We start from the raw sequence: 17,399 nt of genomic DNA on the forward strand, positions 1-17,399 counted from the left end.
CATCTCCTGTGCTTGAGGCTCCATCTGTAGGCAATGGCTTGTGGTCTTCCAGAGCCCGTAATCTGGTCTGATGGATCCTGCGGTAGTGATTGAGCTATGCTGGCAGGTGAAGACTGAGCACTTTCTATAGAAAGTACTTGAAATTATTAATTGGAACCAGGCTTCTTCTACAGTGTCAGCCCTCATCTTGTCACATAGGTCTTTGTTCAGGCTGTGCTGCGGACTGACTTGGATATGTGCCTGCTCTGAACTGAAACTGGTGTAGTCACAGTCCCGTAGCCATTTCCCTGGACTAGTGCAACTTGCTGAAGCGTTAGTCTTGTTTTTTCAGGCCACACCAGCACACCAGCTGAGTGGTGAGGCTCTTCTTGAGCTGTCTTACACCTAAGGAGTTTTGAAATCAGGCAGAGATTCAGGTCTGATTCTTTCTGTGTAGCAATGTATATTTGAGTCCAAGTGAAGATTTTACCTTATTGTTAAGGAGTTTTTCTTTTGTTGGTTCATTTTGATATTTTGGCTTACGTATGCCTCTTTTGTAAGATAGTTTGACTGATACGTAGTTAATTATTAGCCTGTTCTACACGGCTTAGTTTTGTTATCCAAACTTTAATTTTACCAGTTGATGCAAGAAGCTCAAAGAACAGCACCAAGCATCATTTATATCCCACATATCCATTTGTGGTGGGAGGCTGTTGGACCTACGTTGAAAGCTACTTTTACAACACTACTGCAGAACATTCCAACGTTTACTCCAGTTTTGCTACTTGCGACATCTGATGTGTGTCACGCAGATCTCCCTAAAGAGGTATTTCTGTCAATACTTTTACTTTTTTCTTCATTTTCTTGTTAATTTTCAAATCCTTTAAGAATTGTAGTACTGTGCAATGTTAAGGAAATTGATTCTGTTCTTAGTCAGACACCCTAACCAGGTCTCTTAAAATTTGCTGAGACTAAACAATGCTGAAAGCATTTTTCTAAAGTGTGTTGTGAGTCAAGTGATTAACTTGGACTCACCTTTTTCCCCTTCTCACACACTGATGCGCATTAGACAGATGTATAAATTTACTTCAGGCAATAATGCCAGTGACTTCAAGATGGTGAGGTGTGTACTTAGTCAAGAATACACGGTGCTTCAAGTGTAAATGAGAACAAGATAGTTCTACTGAAAACATTTTTACTGAAAAGGGAAAGATATTTTTACTTAAAAAATACGGTGGTCGCGCTATTAACGATGGAATGTAAATTCAAATTCTTTCATATAAAATTCCATTTCTTCATATAGGCTAAAGCTTTACAAATTAGAACGCTAAGTTCCAACTTCAGGGGCAAATGTCACCACTTTATCAGTGCATCTTATGGTCACTTCATTGAGCTTTAACGCTGGGACTGCCCCTTAGAAGAAGATATTTGGATTTGTCATTTTAACCTATGAAAATCTAACCTTTTAAGGCCAAGAAGATAACTTTTCACCATTTGTCTTATCCAGATGATTATTTAGTTTAATTTAGAAGGTACTCATCTCTTGGAATATAATATGAGTTTGTGCAGCCTTATATCTGACATATCTTTTCTCCCCATGCTTTAGATAAAAGAATTGTTTATTAATGGTGATGATGAAGTTTTCAAAGTCCAGTTGCCTAGTAGGGAAGAAAGAAGAATGTTTTTTGAGGACTTAATTTTAAATCAAGCTGCTAAACCTCCTGCGACAAAAAGCAACGCAGGTGAGGATATTCTACATATAAAACTTTGCTAACTGTAAGTTAATTGCTCTACAGGATTTGCTTTGGTGGCAATTTTCTATTAATATTGTTTTATATTCTTGTGTTTGAGTATCATGAACTGACTACAAGTTTCTGATCAATTTCAGCTTGGCAGACACTGGAAGTGCTGCCTGTAGCACCGCCGCCTAAGCCTCGACAGCTGACAGAGGAAGAAGTAAGAAAGCTGGAGGAGCAGGAGGAGAATACGTTGCGTGAACTCAGGATTTTCTTAAGGGATGTGACTCATAGACTTGCTGTTGACAAACGTTTCAGAGCATTTACAAAGCCTGTTGACCCAGAGGAGGTAAATTAGTGTTGATCTGTAATACCACTTTTGCTGTGTGTTTTCATAATTTCTCTGTGTTTGTATTTCTCAGTGTTTGTGTGCTCCTTATAAGAAGGTTTATCTTTGGGTTTTTGACCGCACTCTGATTTTTCAAGAAGCAGGAAGTGAATTTTGCTTTAACTTTTTCTGACTCCTTGAGGCTCTCAAATGTCTGATATTTGAGTATTCACTGAAAGCTCCGGGTTCCTTCTGAAACGTCTTTAGAATATTTCAGCTGGAAGGGACCTACAACGATCATCCAGTCCAACTGCCGGCTAGGCCAAATGCCAACACAGTTTGCTCATCAAAAGGCATTGATACGTAAGGCATCTCACAGCACTGAAAAGCAGAAAGATCTCTTTATGGTTATAAACAGTATCTATAGGACTGTTTTAGTAAAACCTAAAGCTCTTTAATTGACTGTCAATAGTTTCTGTCAGAACAGGAGTAGAAGCAGCAGTTTTAAAAATAAATTTTAAGATTCTCTTCTCTATTTCATCTGGGTCTCCTCCGTACGAGATCCACTGTAAGGGCTCTGTGGTTTCTTCTTCCTGCCATACACTTCTTATGTCTCTTTTTCTCATTTAACTTATTCAATTAGTTAGACTGTATACTTAGTCAGCTGCAGTTTTAATATAGCTTTGTGTTCCAGTATAAAGTCCTGTTCCCCTAAGCATCTACTGAGTTTTTCCCTTTACTTCTGGTTTCTAAGATGTGAATAATGTAAACAGAAATGTCCTCATCTAAAGGAGTCATTAGGCTCCTCTGGTGGTGTGAGTAAAGAAATCAGCACCTCTGGGTTTGCTTTATCTAACACTAAAGTAGAAGCCTAGGACAGATACTTCAAAGGTGCGATTCCTGCAGCCTTTTTCTTGCCACCAACGCCTAAGAGAATCTCGGGTGACTTTACTAAGGAAAGTTTCTTTGCTGTGATGTTCTGAAGCGAAGTGAAATGAATCCCACTCTGCCTGTTCCTTCCCTGCCCCACACACACCTCTGACCTCCCTGCTCTGCTTTTCCCTCTTCTGGTCTGTCTCTTCAAAGCCAGCTGAAATGGCCCTTCAGTTTTCAAGCAACTAACTGATTAATTTCCTCATTTGGATGTGTCATAAATACTGGGAATTTTAAGAGGTCTTATTTGACTTTATTAAAGTAATTAATTTTGGTATATACTGCGTTAAATCTCTTAACACGTACATTTCATTTGTAGGTACCCGATTACGACACGGTTATTAAACAGCCCATGGACCTGTCAGCAGTTCTCTCCAAGATTGACTCGCACCAGTACCAAACTGCAGGAGATTTTCTAAAAGACATCGATCTAATCTGTAACAATGCTTTAGAGTACAACCCAGATAAAGATCCCGCAGGTGAGGGTGTGTTTTTATCCCTGATTGCAAAAAAATTAAACGTATAAATTGGTAAATGTCATCTGTGGAGGGTAGACTCGGGATTACATCATTTTAAGCATGCACAGAGACCATTTCTTGCCAAGTTGTAAATGTTGTAGCGTGAAACTACTTGAGCATGAAATGGTGATAGAAGTTTTAATCAGTAACTAGTGCTTTTGCTTGAAAAATTAACTTCTATGTTGTTAGGCTGAAAATATGCACTGATAGAATCTTTGAGAACCTACCTTAAAAAGAGCTAAGTCTAAGCGATCCAAAGAAAGGATTTCATTGGCTGATAGAAAAGACTCAGTTCTGACTGTAAAATTTCAGATCGTCTGATTAGGCACAGAGCTTGCATGTTGAGAGACACTGCATACGCCATAGTGAGGGAAGAAATGGATGAAGATTTTGAACAATGCTGTGAAGAAATTCAAGAATCTCGCAAGAAAAGAGGTATGTTTTGTGACACTGAGGCTTTAAGACTTGTCTCAGTATTTCTAAGCAACAATGCAAGAAATTCTTCTTTGCTGTCTGTTTTTCATGGCAAGGTTGTAGCTCTTCAAAGTATGCTCCCTCTTACTACCATGTAATGCCAAAGGAGAGCTCTGTTCCTGCGTGTAAGAAAACAGACCCAAAGTGTAACGAAAAGATGAAGGTGCCAGCAGTGCCTGTGGATTGCAGTACACCCCGCTTGAACGGCAAGTTGCGTTTTAGTTACTCTTTCTTGGAGAAGGTGCTAAAGTCACTGATACCTTCTCTGCTCTTGTGACTTAACAGGTTTCTGGGATGCGTGGTTCTTGGTGCCAGAAGTGTTACACTTTTAAAATTGGCTTCAAAATGTGAGATAAATCCAGAGGTCATTCTTTCAATGTGGTTATGAAATCCAAATCCAAGTACAGTGGCTGGTTTATATTCTAAGACACTGGTCTTGACGGTCCAACTGACATTTAATGGCTCCTAAATTGCTGCTTCTTGAAGTAAAAAATGTTGTACGTGGCAGTTTCTGAATACTCAACTAGGTTTTAGTTATATGAAGCAGTATTTTTCACTTCTTTGCCCTCAAATGCTAAAACCTCTGCCACCTCTTACTGTGTTTTCCTATTGAAGGGGGAAAGCAGAAAGAAGGAGAGGAGTGATAATAATAGATATGTAAAGGAAATATCATTATTTCCTCACTTTTCCTCTGAAAAGGTCATGAAAGAAGAAAGGTACCTGGGTCACTTCCAGCTACAATGCATGACATGGTGTGAAGTTTCCTGCTCTCACTGGCATGACTGGGAGTTTTGCCGTTGACTTCACCCAACGCTTTTTGCGGTACTCCATGAACACGTAGAATGGCTGGGTTTTCTGGAACGCAAAAATACAAAGTTTGTTTTAGACAAGGTGAACTGAATCAGAAAGCATATGAGGTGTGGTTTTGGACAATTTTTTCTCCAGTAAACACTCCCTTAAAATTGTCTCGCTAACTGCGCAACATTTGTTTAGCTTTTGAAGTTTACAGCTTACTGCAGATTTAAAGAAGGGCTGGTCTCCAAACGCTTTTCTGCTGTTCATGTATATTAGTTCACAAAATACGATGTAAATAATTTCACCTAGTAACCTTCCTTTGCAGTAATAATTGCTATCCAAAGAAAGAATTTTCTGCTCATAAAATGATGGGTTTGTGATTGAAATTCTGTAGCAAAAAATCAAATCTTAGCAAATTGACCTCATTAACTTGCAAGTCTTTCTCTAGACATAGGTAGGGAAACAGACTGTGGCACTTGAGCTCCTTTGATCGTTTTCCTTGTAAGTCAAGTAAGACGAGGATGCTGGATTTTAAAGGAGTACATGTTTTGGTAATGTTTTAGATTACTTTTTTGGTATCTCTTTGTAGATCCATCAAAAAGAAAACGCAGAAGGAACAAAGTCTCTAAAATTATTGCAGCGAAGAGGAGGAATTTTCAGTTCAATAAGGAGAATAAAGTTCCGGAAGACAAAAATGAAGAATTAGATAGTGATGAAGACTGTCCAGAGAAACGCATTTCTAACATGGATCGCACTGAAGATGAGTCCGCACAGGATTCTTCTATGGAAGAAAATGAAAACATACCTCAAGAACGACACAAACATGGGAATGAAACTAAACGTGGGACAGAAAATGAAAGAGAGAGGGCTTTCCTTGTGTCCAGATCTACTTCTGGAAAGAAGAGTGTCATACTTCCTGAACATTCAGACCTGAGAAAGCGGAGTGAAATGCCGGATTGTCAAATAATACAAAGTTCTGGAGACGAAGATTCAAATGGTAAGGGAAAGGTCAAAGGGATCATTTAGCGCTTTTTCCTTCCTGAGGAGGATTTTTTTTCCTGTTTTTACTCTGCCTTTTTCTCTAGTGATTTTTTGGTATGTGTCTGAGTTTCCAATTTTTATGGAGTAGTGACTTTTGTCAGAAAGAAAGTAAAAGTCAGGCATTTCTCACTGAAGAAACGGTAACAGGTCTGTCTCTGTCATTGCAGGGAGAGACTGTATTCCAGGTACAGGATACTTCACTAAGACCGTATTCCAGAGAAACAGAAATCTTGACTTAAGAAATTGTGTCATTCCAGATTCGTGGGTACGCTGTATGACTCAGACCAGACGCTCCCGGGTAGAAGAGCAACGGGCGATAGGTGTCGAGAAAGTATTGGATATTCTCAGCCAGCAAGTGACTGTGGATTACCATGAGCTCAAAGTAAGTCTGATTTCAGTTTTGCTAATACTGAAGTAGGACATTTACTTGCTACATGTACAGTTGTAAGTTAATCAGTTGTTAAACAGTACAAATTAAAAGAATTTATGGGTGGGATAAACAGCTTGTGAAATAAATCAACCTGTAGTGGAGTGTGACTGTGTGACCACACCTGGTGTAGACTGCCGTTCTGCTTTGGGTGAACTAAATTGTAGGAGACTGGGTTCTCTTCCAAATTTTTCATTTACAAGGCTTGTTGAATTTTAACATAGCCCACTGACAACCTGCTACTACTCTTGATTATTAATGTCTTAACAGTTTTTATGATGGATTTGGGGATTTTGTTTTGCTTTGGCTTTTGCATGTTTTCATTTATTAGAAACCTGAAAAGGACCTTTATTTCTAGGGGCGATGATTATAAAGCTGAAGTTAGCAAGTTGACATAAAGCTCATCATGGATTATATACTCCTACCTACTTTTCTGAAATTATTTCAAAATCCAGTGTTAGAATTTTGCATTTCTACAGTTAACAGTGTTAATAAGGGTTTTCCAGTCCCTTGTAAGAGAGAAGTTGCTATCCCAGGCTGCAGTTGGGGAAAGGTTAAAAATGGGCTCAGCTGCAGGAGGTAAAAGAGGTTCCTTTGCATGAACTGGAGAGGGTAGAACAAGGACCCGATCTGGAGGGGATATTGCAGTGAGGAAAATTAGGAAAGTTGTTAGGTTGAAGTCCTGGAAGTTGGCCAATGCTGAGGAACGCTGCTCTTTACCTGCCTTGATGAGAAAAAGAGTACTGAGTGGATGTTTCCCCCTGTGTGGGGAGAATGTGACCGGATAGGAATCCCCCTGGGTGAAGGGGCTCGTCAACACAGTTTCGGTCACATTTTTAAGCTGTGACTTGAAGTGTAGAGGTGAAACTTAACTTTTTAAAGCTGGCTTCCTAAGGAAGTAGATTTCAGAGGGTTTTGCTCTTCACATCTGCCTGTGTATGTAGAGAAGCCATGTGGGTTTTTCATAGAGTCAGGGTGCTAATAGCATGTGCTCAAAAGTTATTGCCCACTGGATAAATGGTACAGTAGAGCCCTTATATATGTTTCAGCTATAAGGAGAGCTACAGTCATTAAACGTGTCTTTTAGAAAACTTGTTTCCTTAACAGGGGGAGCCTCTTTGGAACTCACCTGCAGTGAATAAGCTCAGTGAACCTCCAAAGTATCAGCTGCTTGATTTTGTTTGGGTCTGGTTTTTATGTGCTTGGTCATAGGCCTAGAACTTTATGAACATACAGAAGAACATGCAGTCATCCGTGTGGCAGCAACTGGAAACAGTTTCACAGGGGATGTTGACCATACACCTCTGTCACATCCCACATTTTCTGTTGGCCGCAGCTGGAAGCATGCCACGTGGCAGTAATATTTGCATTTGGTTGCCTGCTCTCCTAAGCTCCATCTTCACAGCCTCACACAACACAGAGAACAGTGACAGCAGTGGAAGCTGGTGCTGCCACCAGCTTGTTACTGATGCTTTCCCAGAGATTATCACATTCACATCTTTGGCAACAAATGCCTGTGAGAGACGGGCAGTCTGCTCCAGGCAGAGTCACTCTGCTAGTTTATCCACTCCTCAGATTAAAGGTAGGAGCCCGCTGATCTGACTTTGCTTGTGATTTGCTTCAGCCTCCATTTTACGGTGCCTGGCATCGCAGCAGCAGTTCCTCTAATGCAATGGAACAGTGGCTTTGCTGTGGCAGCTGCTCTGTCACAAAGTGGATGGTGTCATTCCCTGCTGTTCTGGAAGCAGCAGATTCACAATTAGGATCGTTGATGTGATAGATTGATCAGTACTAAAATACTGTCTGAAATTTAAGCCTTCCTTTTCTCTGAAGTACGAGAAATTAACTCATTTTCTCCAGTTAAATCTTGTGAGATATTTAATCTGTTCTCTGAAGTGTCACTTGTGTTGTATTGGTATTGTTTAGCTTCTGAAATCATAAAGAGCCTATTCAAAGGACCTTGTGCTATTCTAATCCTGTAGTTTCCATTTTTTTCTTCAGCAACTGTTGCACTTTGTCACTACGATGACTAAGAACTTCAGTATATTTCACTTGGAAAAGCTCTATGCTGTTCTTTGTCAGTGTATTTACAAACATCGGGAAGATTATGACAAAACTGAATTAGTGAAGGTAAGTTTTTTTGTCTTATAGCATTTTCTATCGCTGTTATGCATGTATGTTACACGTGCGTGTGCGCACTCTGGACATGGTGCTTATTCAGCATTACTCTTTACTGCTTGGTTGCCTGTGTTACAAGGCTTTTTCCTTTTAGTCTGGAAGACATTTCTCCATGTTGCACAACCATTGTTGTATTTGGCATAATTGTTGGCAGTTTCAGCAGGAAAAGGCTTGAGCTTGAAGACAATGGGTCCACCCACACAGCCCTCTCCAAGCAGTTAACCTCAGCCTGTCAGCAGCCCTGCTCCAGAACCATTTTTTGGGGCTAGGGGGCTATGAAAGGAGGGCGCTTCTCTCAGTCTATCGCTTCCTGTTTCTCCCCTCACAGGATCAGACATGGTAATACTTCGTACACTAGGCATTCCGTTCTTGAGAAGAACTTACTTGAACCATAACAAGAGGTTGAGACTTTACTCTCTCTCTCTTTTTAATTAGCATGGCTCGAGCATCTTTAATTTGACACATGGGGAGCTTCCTGCCTATGCCAGTTTAGTGAGACAAATTATCTGATCTCTTCCTGTAAGGGAGGATTTCCGAGTTATCGGAACTCAGCCAAAATCTTCCAGAAACACCCATGGTCCCAGTCAGCCATTGCAAGTATTAAGTTGACTTAGATAGGTTGGATAGTCAGTCTTCAAAATCCTTGAATCCATTTGTCTTTGAGATGCTTCTCAGTCTGCCTTAAAAAAGAGGAAGCGTCTTCTCTTTAGCCCTGCTCATCTCGATCACAGTATCGCAGTATGTTTGGGATTGGAAGGGACCTCAAAAGATCATCCAGTCCAATCCCCCTGCTGGAGCAGGAATGTCTAGGAGAGGTCGCACAGGAATGTGTCCAGGTGGGCTTTGAATGTCTCCAGGGAAGGAGACTCCACAACCTCCCTGGGCAGCCTGTTCCAGTGCTCTGTCACCCTCACTGAGAAGTTCTTTCTCAAAGTTAAATGGAACCTCTTGTGTTCCAGCTTGATCCCATTACCCCTTGTCCTATCATTGTTTGCCACTGAGAAGAGCCTGGCTCCATCCTCGTGGCACTCACCCTTTATATATTTATAAACATTAATAAGGTCACCCCTCAGTCTCCTCTTCTCCAAACTAAAGAGACCCAGCTCCCGCAGCCTTTCTTCATAAGGGAGGTGCTCCACCCCCTTAATCATCTTTGTTGCCCTACGCTGAACCCTCTCCAGCAGTTCCCTGTCCTTCTTGAACTGAGGGGCCCAGAACTGGACACAATATTCCAGATGGGGTCTCACCAGGGCGGAGTAGAGGGGAAGGAGGACTTCTCTCGATCTACTGACCACCCCTTGTAATACACCCAAGGATGCCATTGGCCTTCCTGGCCACAAGGGCACAGTGCTGGCTCATGGTCATCCTGTTGTCCACCAGGACCCCCAGGTCCCTTTCCCCTACACTGCTCTCTAATATGTAATTTCCCAACCTATACTGGAACCTGGGGTTGTTCCTGCCCAGATGCAGGACTCTACACTTTCCCTTGTTAAATTCCATCAGGTTATTTCCCGCCCAATTCTCCAGCCTGTCCAGGTCCCGCTGGATGGCAGCACAGCCTTCTGGCGTGTCAGCCACTCCTCCCAGCTCGGTGTCACCAGCAAACTTGCTGATAGTACACTCAATTCCCTCGTCTAAATCGTTAATGAATATATTGAATAATATTGGCCCCAGTACTGACCCCTGAGGCACTCCACTAGATACTGGCCTCCAACTGGACTCCGCACCATTGACCACCACTCTCTGGCTTCTCTCTTTAAGTCAGTTTGCAACCCACCTCACTACTCTATTGTCTAGACCACACCTCCTCAATTTAGCTGTGAGGGTGCTGTGAGAGACTGTGTCAAAGGCTTTACTGAAGTCAAGGTAGACCACATCCACCGCTCTGCCATCATCCATCCACCTTGTTACATTCTCATAAAAGGCTATGAGGTTGGTCAAGCATGACTTACCCTTGATAAAGCCATGCTGACTGCCCGTAATAACCCTCTTATCCTTGATATGCCTTGAGATGACACCAAGGATAAGCTGGTTCCATTACTTTCCCAGGGACAGAGGTGAGGCTGACCGGTCTATAATTACCCGGGTCCTCCTTCTTGCCCTTTTTGAAGAGTGGAGTGACATTTGCTTTCCTCCAATCCTCGGGCACCTCTCCCGTTTCCCAAGACTTGGCAAAAATGATGGAGAGCGGTCCAGCAATGACTTCAGCCAGCTCCCTCAGCACCCGTGGATGCATCCCATCTGGACCCATGGACTTATGGATGTCCAGACTATTTAATTGCTCCCTAACCCAGTCCTCATCGACTAAAGCAAACTCCTCCATTGACCTGGCTTCATCCGGGGTCTCAGGGGTACAGGGTTCCCCAGGACAGCCTCCAGCAGAGTAGACAGAGACAAAGAAGGCATTGATCTCTTCTTCCACATCTAATAAAGAGTTAGGATGGACGCACCGTTCTGATTGTGCAACAGCGAAGATTATTTGGATTCAGGGAGGCCATTCCTGAAAAATACGCCCTTCTCTCATCTCGTGTTTTGCCATGAGAAGGGATTTATTTATGTTATCTCAGGGCTTGTGAGCTTTTAACAAAAAAACATATCTCCTGCGTATGACTGCAAGTCAGTCAGGAACAAGCTCCTGCTGTATGATGATAGAGAGTTTAACAAGTGAGTAGACTGCAGAAAATAACATTTCCAGCTTTTAGTTGTGGCTTTTCAGGAACTGTCTCCTCCATCTAATTGTTGAAAGCACTGCTGATAAGGATCCATAGTCTCTTCATAAAATAGATCCGTGCAGTACTCTCTATGATGGATGTGTAAGGATGTGTTTGAAGCTAGTGGGTGGGGGTAGCACATGTATTTGCTAAATCTTACTTACAATTGTATGTATGTACAGATTCTTTATCCTTTTTATGAAGAAGCTTTTATTCATGCTGACTGCTGGTTTGTCTTTTTTTCTTATTAGGAAATGAAGAAAGAAATTTCAGCCTTCAGTTATGCTCAGTGTACTTGACTTCTTTGCAATGTTTTGGGTTTTTTTTTTTTTGCATTATGGTGTCTGTGCGTAATTCAATAAAGATTACTTCTACATATATATTTATACGTGTATGAAAAAATTGATCTTAAAATTTATTAAGAAAGCTCAAAGTCCTTTAACTGCTTTTGTTTGATGTTTTTGTCCTATATATATTTTTATGTGAGATACTGCTGTGAGGGTATTAATAAAAAATGATTCACCTTTTTTGGGGGGTTTTGTCTACTCTTTTAATCACAGAATAATTTTGATCATTAACGACCTCACACTTAAAAAGCCACATGAGTCTTAAGACTTTAAAATAAGGACCGTATGTGAGCAGCTTACCCTGCTCTTGGTGTATTGGTTAAATGGCAAAGGCAAGCACAGGAGGAAAAAAAATGATATTGAAAATCTGATGTGTATTTCATTGAAAATTTAATAAAGGAATTAGTGTCATTTTTCCTTAAATTGATTGTCACTTTGGCTGCTGTCACTGACTTTCAATGGGACTATGGGGTGGTTTGCTGTGTTCCCCAAAATGACTGAAAAACTGACCCAGGGTGACAGTGTGGAAATGGCGAACCAGAAACATTCCAGGGGTCAAAACTTTTCTCCTCAAAGCTTTGATCAAACTCCTTCCTGTCACCCGTCTTGACAGGATACTGCACCTACACACTTGTCAATTGGGTTTATGATGGTGTAAATTTTGATTTTTCGTGACCAACTGTATATGGTTCCCAGAACCCACATCTTTATTTTTCTTTCTTGGGGCAACATCATATTTTAGTTTCTGAACCAAAATGGCAAACAGTGATAAAAGAAATCGTATGTAGAAACACAAGGTTTTTGGGAAGTATGCAGCTGGAGTTAAAGCTAAATCTTAACTAAAATATCTAGGTATGTTAGTGAAGGAAAAGGTCCCCTTCTCCAAGTTCTTTAACTTAACAAAAAAGGCGTGGTGTGGGTGTTTTTCCTCAGAGGCGTTAGTTTTGTGCCCACTGCCCCCTGGTTTGGGGCTCCGGCCCGAGCGGCGCTGTCCTCCCTGAGAGCTCGGGACAGAGCCCTTCCCGGGTGAGGGAACTTGGCGGGGCTGGGGACGCCACTCCCGGGGAGCCCCCACGGCCGAACGCTGCCTCGGCGGGGCCGGGCCGCCCTCCGGCTGGTGTCCGCCGCCTGACGGGCGGGGCGGTGGCGGGGCGGTGGCGGGGCGGCTTCGCCCGCGCTCCGTGCCAGCGAGGCTGAGGCACCGGCCGCCGCTGCCCGGCCTCCCCGCGCACCCGCCCCGGGGCAGCGAGGCGCCGGGAGGATGCGAGTGGGTGCTGCGGGCGGCGGCGAGGCGAGGGCCCCGGCGGCCGGCGGCGTTGGGAGTTCCCGGCTCACCCGCCGCCCTCCCGCCCCAAAAGAAGTGCAGAAGTTTGTGAAACGCAAGATGGCGGCGCGGGCTGAGGGGGCTGAGGCGGAGCGGCGCCGTCAGGTAGGGGCTCGCGTCTCCCACCGCGGCTGCTGCGGACGGACCAGGGGGCTCTCGGCGCCGGGAGGCGGGCGGCCGAGCCCCCCGGGGAGGCGTGCCCCCGCTTCCCTCCGGGTAACGGGCAGCGCCAGCGCGCTCGCCGCTCCGCGGCTCCCCGGGGCAAGGGCGGCTCCCGGCCGGCGGCGGCGGGCGGGCCGAGCCGGGCCGGGCCCGGCGGGGGTGGGCGCGGTGGGCCGGCCTCGCCCCGCCCGCCACCCTATTGTCTGGCGGCGGCGGGCGAGCGGCCGGCGCTGTCCCCGCGCGGGGGCATCTCCTGAGGGCGGCGGGCTCCGGGCTGCCGGGGGAGCCGGGGCGGGGAGAGCGCCGGGGCGTAACTTGGTTGCGCTGCGTGTTGCCCGGTTCAGCCCCTTCCAGCCCGAGGAGCATCCCCTCTGCCCGCTCCTCGCTCCTCCGCCCGGGGCCAGCGCTGGAGCCGCAACCCGTGCGTGGCGGAGGAAATTTCGTCTGACTCGCCAGTCCGGAGTCGAGAAGTTCAGTCCCGGTGCGCCCGGAGGAGCGGGGACTTCCCGGCCGGTGTCACCGGGCTGCGCGCACCCCGCTGGCTGACACACAGACAGACAGACTGACAGAAAGACTGACTGACAGACAGACAGACTGACGGCAGCCAGTGAGCCATGAAGTTCTGGCTCCAGAGCTGTCTCGCATCCCGTGGCGTTGTGGAGCGGGGGCGAGCGCGGAGCAGCGCGGTGGATGTGCGGGCAGAGTTGGGGAAGGTGCCTGGCTCACGCTTCTGGGGCTGTCGGGGTTCTGGGATGCGTTCTGACACCCGTCTCTCCCCTAGATCAGGATGTGCGGCACTGGAGATCAACACCGGCTTCAGTAAACCCCGTCATGGAGGCAGTTCTGGATCTCTGAAAGGGCTCAGAGTCTCTGCAGCACTCAACACCAGCTGGTAGGTACTTGTGCTTTATTTCTGAGCTGCTTGGACTTTCTGGTAGGTTAAATAGTTAAGGGGAGGATGGAGAAGTTTACTTTGTCAAACTGCCATGTGAAGGCTGAGATATCTCTTGGTCTACAAGCTGCCACTTATTTTGTGTTAAGTAGTCCATGCTATCTACATCTCAGTGTTGCTGCGTTAATAACTGAAACATTTCCCTTTGAGAAGTTAATTGTTTCTAATGTAGCCTTCAAAAGCTAAAGCTCTTCTGTGCTTTTTCCAAGTCAGGCTCTGTTCCGCAGGGTGTCCTGTATTCTGTGACAAATACAGGCAGAGCAGATCCAGCTCAGAAGTGGTCTGCTCTTCAGGGGAGCCCTGCCTTGGAGTGGGTTCTGTTTCTTTCCAGTAGAACTCTTTCAGGGTTTTTAGTTTTATGGATTAACACTTCATTATTCTTGAGACTATTGAACTAAGAAGGAAGAAATCCTTGGAGCAGTAGATTTGTTTGTTTCTTTTTGTCTTCTTTGTTTTGTTTTCTTTACAAACGTTCATGGAATTGGCTTAAAGATCGCTGCTTTGCTTTTGCAGTCTGCACTAGAAACGGTTGTCAGAAGTACAGGGAGTTCAGCTGCCTGTTGCACACAGGCTGTGCCAAGTCAGGCAGGTAAAGCAGCTGGCACGAGTCTTCAGTGGATAGCCAAACACAGTTTTTGTAAAAGGACTTTCTAGAAACAGTTGAGAAAAGTAACAAAATATGCAATGCTTTCAAAATTTAAAATACAAAATTATCTCCTCCAGTGGCCTCATCTTTTCAGGTTAGCCATTTACTTAATTCCCTCACTTCCAGCAGCCTTGTTGGGTTTTTCAGGTGTCTAGGAACTACAGAAGGTGTTCCCAATCATCTTGATTCTAAGGAAAACAAACTCCTGAGTTTTCACTGACAGAGCAATACACCTTGTGCAGGTCATGTGACTTAGGACAGCTCTGTGGAGACTTGTGCGATCTCCTTAGGTCTGTGGTCGGATGAACTCTTCAGAAAAGAGCATTCAGCACGTGCCCTCAGATCACAGAATCACAGATGAAGAAATACAAGACGTTTGTAGCACTGATTTAGAAGCTGTATTAATGCGAGAGCGAGACATGGGCTATTCAAGAACGTTAACAAACCTCTCTTGTCTTTCAGACAGTTCAAATGATATTTTAAGAAATTATGCAATTGACAGTGATGAGGAATCACCATCAATATTTGAAGAAAAGTCAACACAGAAAACACCTGGTAGACAAAAGGAAAAATTCCTCAATTTTAGCAGGTAAATGTTTCTCCCATTTATGTACATATGTTGTGTATATATATATATATGTATATATTTCAAGCCAGTAAAGCACGATTACTAGGAAATTAATACAGAGTTCAAAGATGAAACCATTAGAATGACTGAATAAAATAGATATAAATCTTATATGTATTTCATGTACTGCTGTAATTTAGCCAGCCCACTTGTGTACGTCTTCAGAGCTCACGGGTTTCTGTGCCCACGTTATTGTTTTTTTATAGAAATGTTGTTCTGTTCTTCCCTTCCCCCTATGTCTAGCAACTATGGCAAATTTTTAGCTAAAGTTGACAAAACGTAGAGATCTCACAGTTACTTAAACTCAAGACCTACTGAAAATTGGTGTGTACCGGCAGTGAAGAGCTCCAGACTGGTGTGTGCTGACAGAGAGTTGTTACCCTCCCCCAGATCAGGTTGCTGACCAGTTGTCGGGTGTGTGTTCAGCTGCACAGTCCCCGGTGTGATTTAAGAGCTCTTCCTTAACACAGCCAAACAAACAGCAAACATGCTGGGACTGGCAGGATTTCTCAGGGGAGTTATGGTACAGGTCTGTGACACGGTGGGCCTTGACAGTCTGCCCCATCACAGACCACCTTATCGTTTGCTGGAATACAGAAGTATAAGAAGTATAAGAAAACCTTTAACATTTGTGTGCCTGTTCATCACTGTGTTTCTAAACTTGTTTTCTTCTTACTGTTCTAGAAATGCTTATTGCCAGCCAACATCTTGCAGGCCACGGTACTTACTAGTTGGAGAACCAGGCTATGGGAAACTTCTCATTTGGCACCTGCTGTAATACATGCCCTGGAAAGGTTTCCAGTTTATACACTAGACTTATCTGTTTTGTTTGGTAGCGTCACAACACCAGAAGAAACATGTGCACAGATATCTTTTTTTAATCTCATAGCATTCATGAACCGTATGTAAGCTAGTAAATTAAGCAAAATTCATTGTTACTGGAGGTGGCCTGGTTTGAATGTGCTGTTTTGTTCACTTCTGTCTGAAAATCCACATTTCTTCTAGACTGAATGATACTGAATAAGGCTGTTGTACATGGCTGTATTTTCCATTCAGATTTAACGGTGAGGATGTTGCTGGCAGCTTGCGAAGCTGGGAGGTCCTGCTAATAAGCCCCTTTTTATGGCCAGAAATCCTGTGTCTCAGTGGGATCCAGGAAGTTGTTTTCATTGCATCTTAAGACTGTGCTCCCAGCAGATGGCTCTGAACCAGCCTGACTGCATGTCATGCACTTTTTGTAGCCTTCGTTTTTGTTATATTTGTAGGACAGTCAAGGTTTTGGGGAAAAGATGTTTTTCTTTTCTTAAAGATAGAGCTTCTACTGCTGCAGTATATACAGTAAAAGCATTAAAATTCATGGAACATTTACAATTGTACACTGATGTGGTTTTCTGAACTAGGAAAATTAAATATAAGCAGATTTAGTGCTATTTTCCTTTTAGGCAGGAAATCCATTTTGTTTGGCATCACTGTATTAAAATATTTTGACCTTTAGTAGCAGCATTGGAGCACTGTACAAGTAAGGACAGGCACATTACGTGACTGGATACTCATCTGTCACATAAGAGGACCAGTTCCTTTTTTTGTTATGTGATGGTTGCATCCACGGTCATATAACTACCATGTGCAGTCACTGCCTGGATAGACCACGTGCGCTTCCCACTTTGGGACACAAACTCCCTGTGGCCCTTCAGGGCTTAAAAGTGGCCTATAAGAAAGGTGGGGACAGATTTTTTAGCAGGGCCTGTAGCAATAGGACAAGGGGTGATGCTTTTAAACTAAAAGAGGGGAGATTCAGGTTAGACATGAGGAAGAAATATTTTACAATGAGGGTGGTGAAACACTGTCGCAGGTTTCCCAAGAGAGGTGGTGGATGCCCCATCCCTGGAGACATTCAAGGCCAGGCTAGACGGGGCTCTGAGCAACCTGATCTACTTGAATATGTCCCTGCTCATTGCAGGGGGTTGGACTAGATGCGCAATGAAGGTCCCTTCCAACCCAAACTATTCTATGAATATTGATAACCTGAAGGGGTGCTTGGAGAAATTTGTTGTGTGAAAGGGCTGTTGCCACTTCCTTCATGCAGTAGATGCATCTCCTGTGCTTGAGGCTCCATCTGTAGGCAGTGGCTTGTGGTCTTCCAGAGCCCGTAATCTGGTCTGATGGATCCTGCGGTAGTGATTGAGCTATGCTGGCAGGGTGAAGACTGAGCACTTTTTA

General features: G+C 44.0%; 1 protein-coding gene across 4 annotated transcripts in view; it reads left to right on the forward strand.

Annotated features, from left to right (window-relative positions):
• The window catches only part of LOC136098310 (ATPase family AAA domain-containing protein 2-like), a 34,649-nt gene extending 22,759 nt beyond the window's left edge, over positions 1 to 11,890 (forward strand). For all 4 annotated transcript variants that reach the window (XM_071803809.1, XM_071803810.1, XM_071803811.1 and 1 more), the window contains 10 exons: positions 620 to 805; positions 1,586 to 1,721; positions 1,868 to 2,064; positions 3,296 to 3,455; positions 3,807 to 3,929; positions 4,025 to 4,174; positions 5,353 to 5,760; positions 6,062 to 6,186; positions 8,233 to 8,361; positions 11,372 to 11,890. In XM_071803809.1, the coding sequence (XP_071659910.1) occupies positions 620 to 805; positions 1,586 to 1,721; positions 1,868 to 2,064; positions 3,296 to 3,455; positions 3,807 to 3,929; positions 4,025 to 4,174; positions 5,353 to 5,760; positions 6,062 to 6,186; positions 8,233 to 8,361; positions 11,372 to 11,419 (1,662 nt within the window). In that variant the 3' untranslated portion in view covers positions 11,420 to 11,890. The remainder of the gene's footprint in view (positions 1 to 619; positions 806 to 1,585; positions 1,722 to 1,867; positions 2,065 to 3,295; positions 3,456 to 3,806; positions 3,930 to 4,024; positions 4,175 to 5,352; positions 5,761 to 6,061; positions 6,187 to 8,232; positions 8,362 to 11,371) is intronic.
• Positions 11,891 to 17,399: the final 5,509 nt, after the last annotated feature.

Source organism: Patagioenas fasciata, chromosome 2 (assembly GCF_037038585.1).
Source record: "Patagioenas fasciata isolate bPatFas1 chromosome 2, bPatFas1.hap1, whole genome shotgun sequence".
Classification (NCBI taxonomy): Eukaryota; Metazoa; Chordata; class Aves; order Columbiformes; family Columbidae; genus Patagioenas; species Patagioenas fasciata.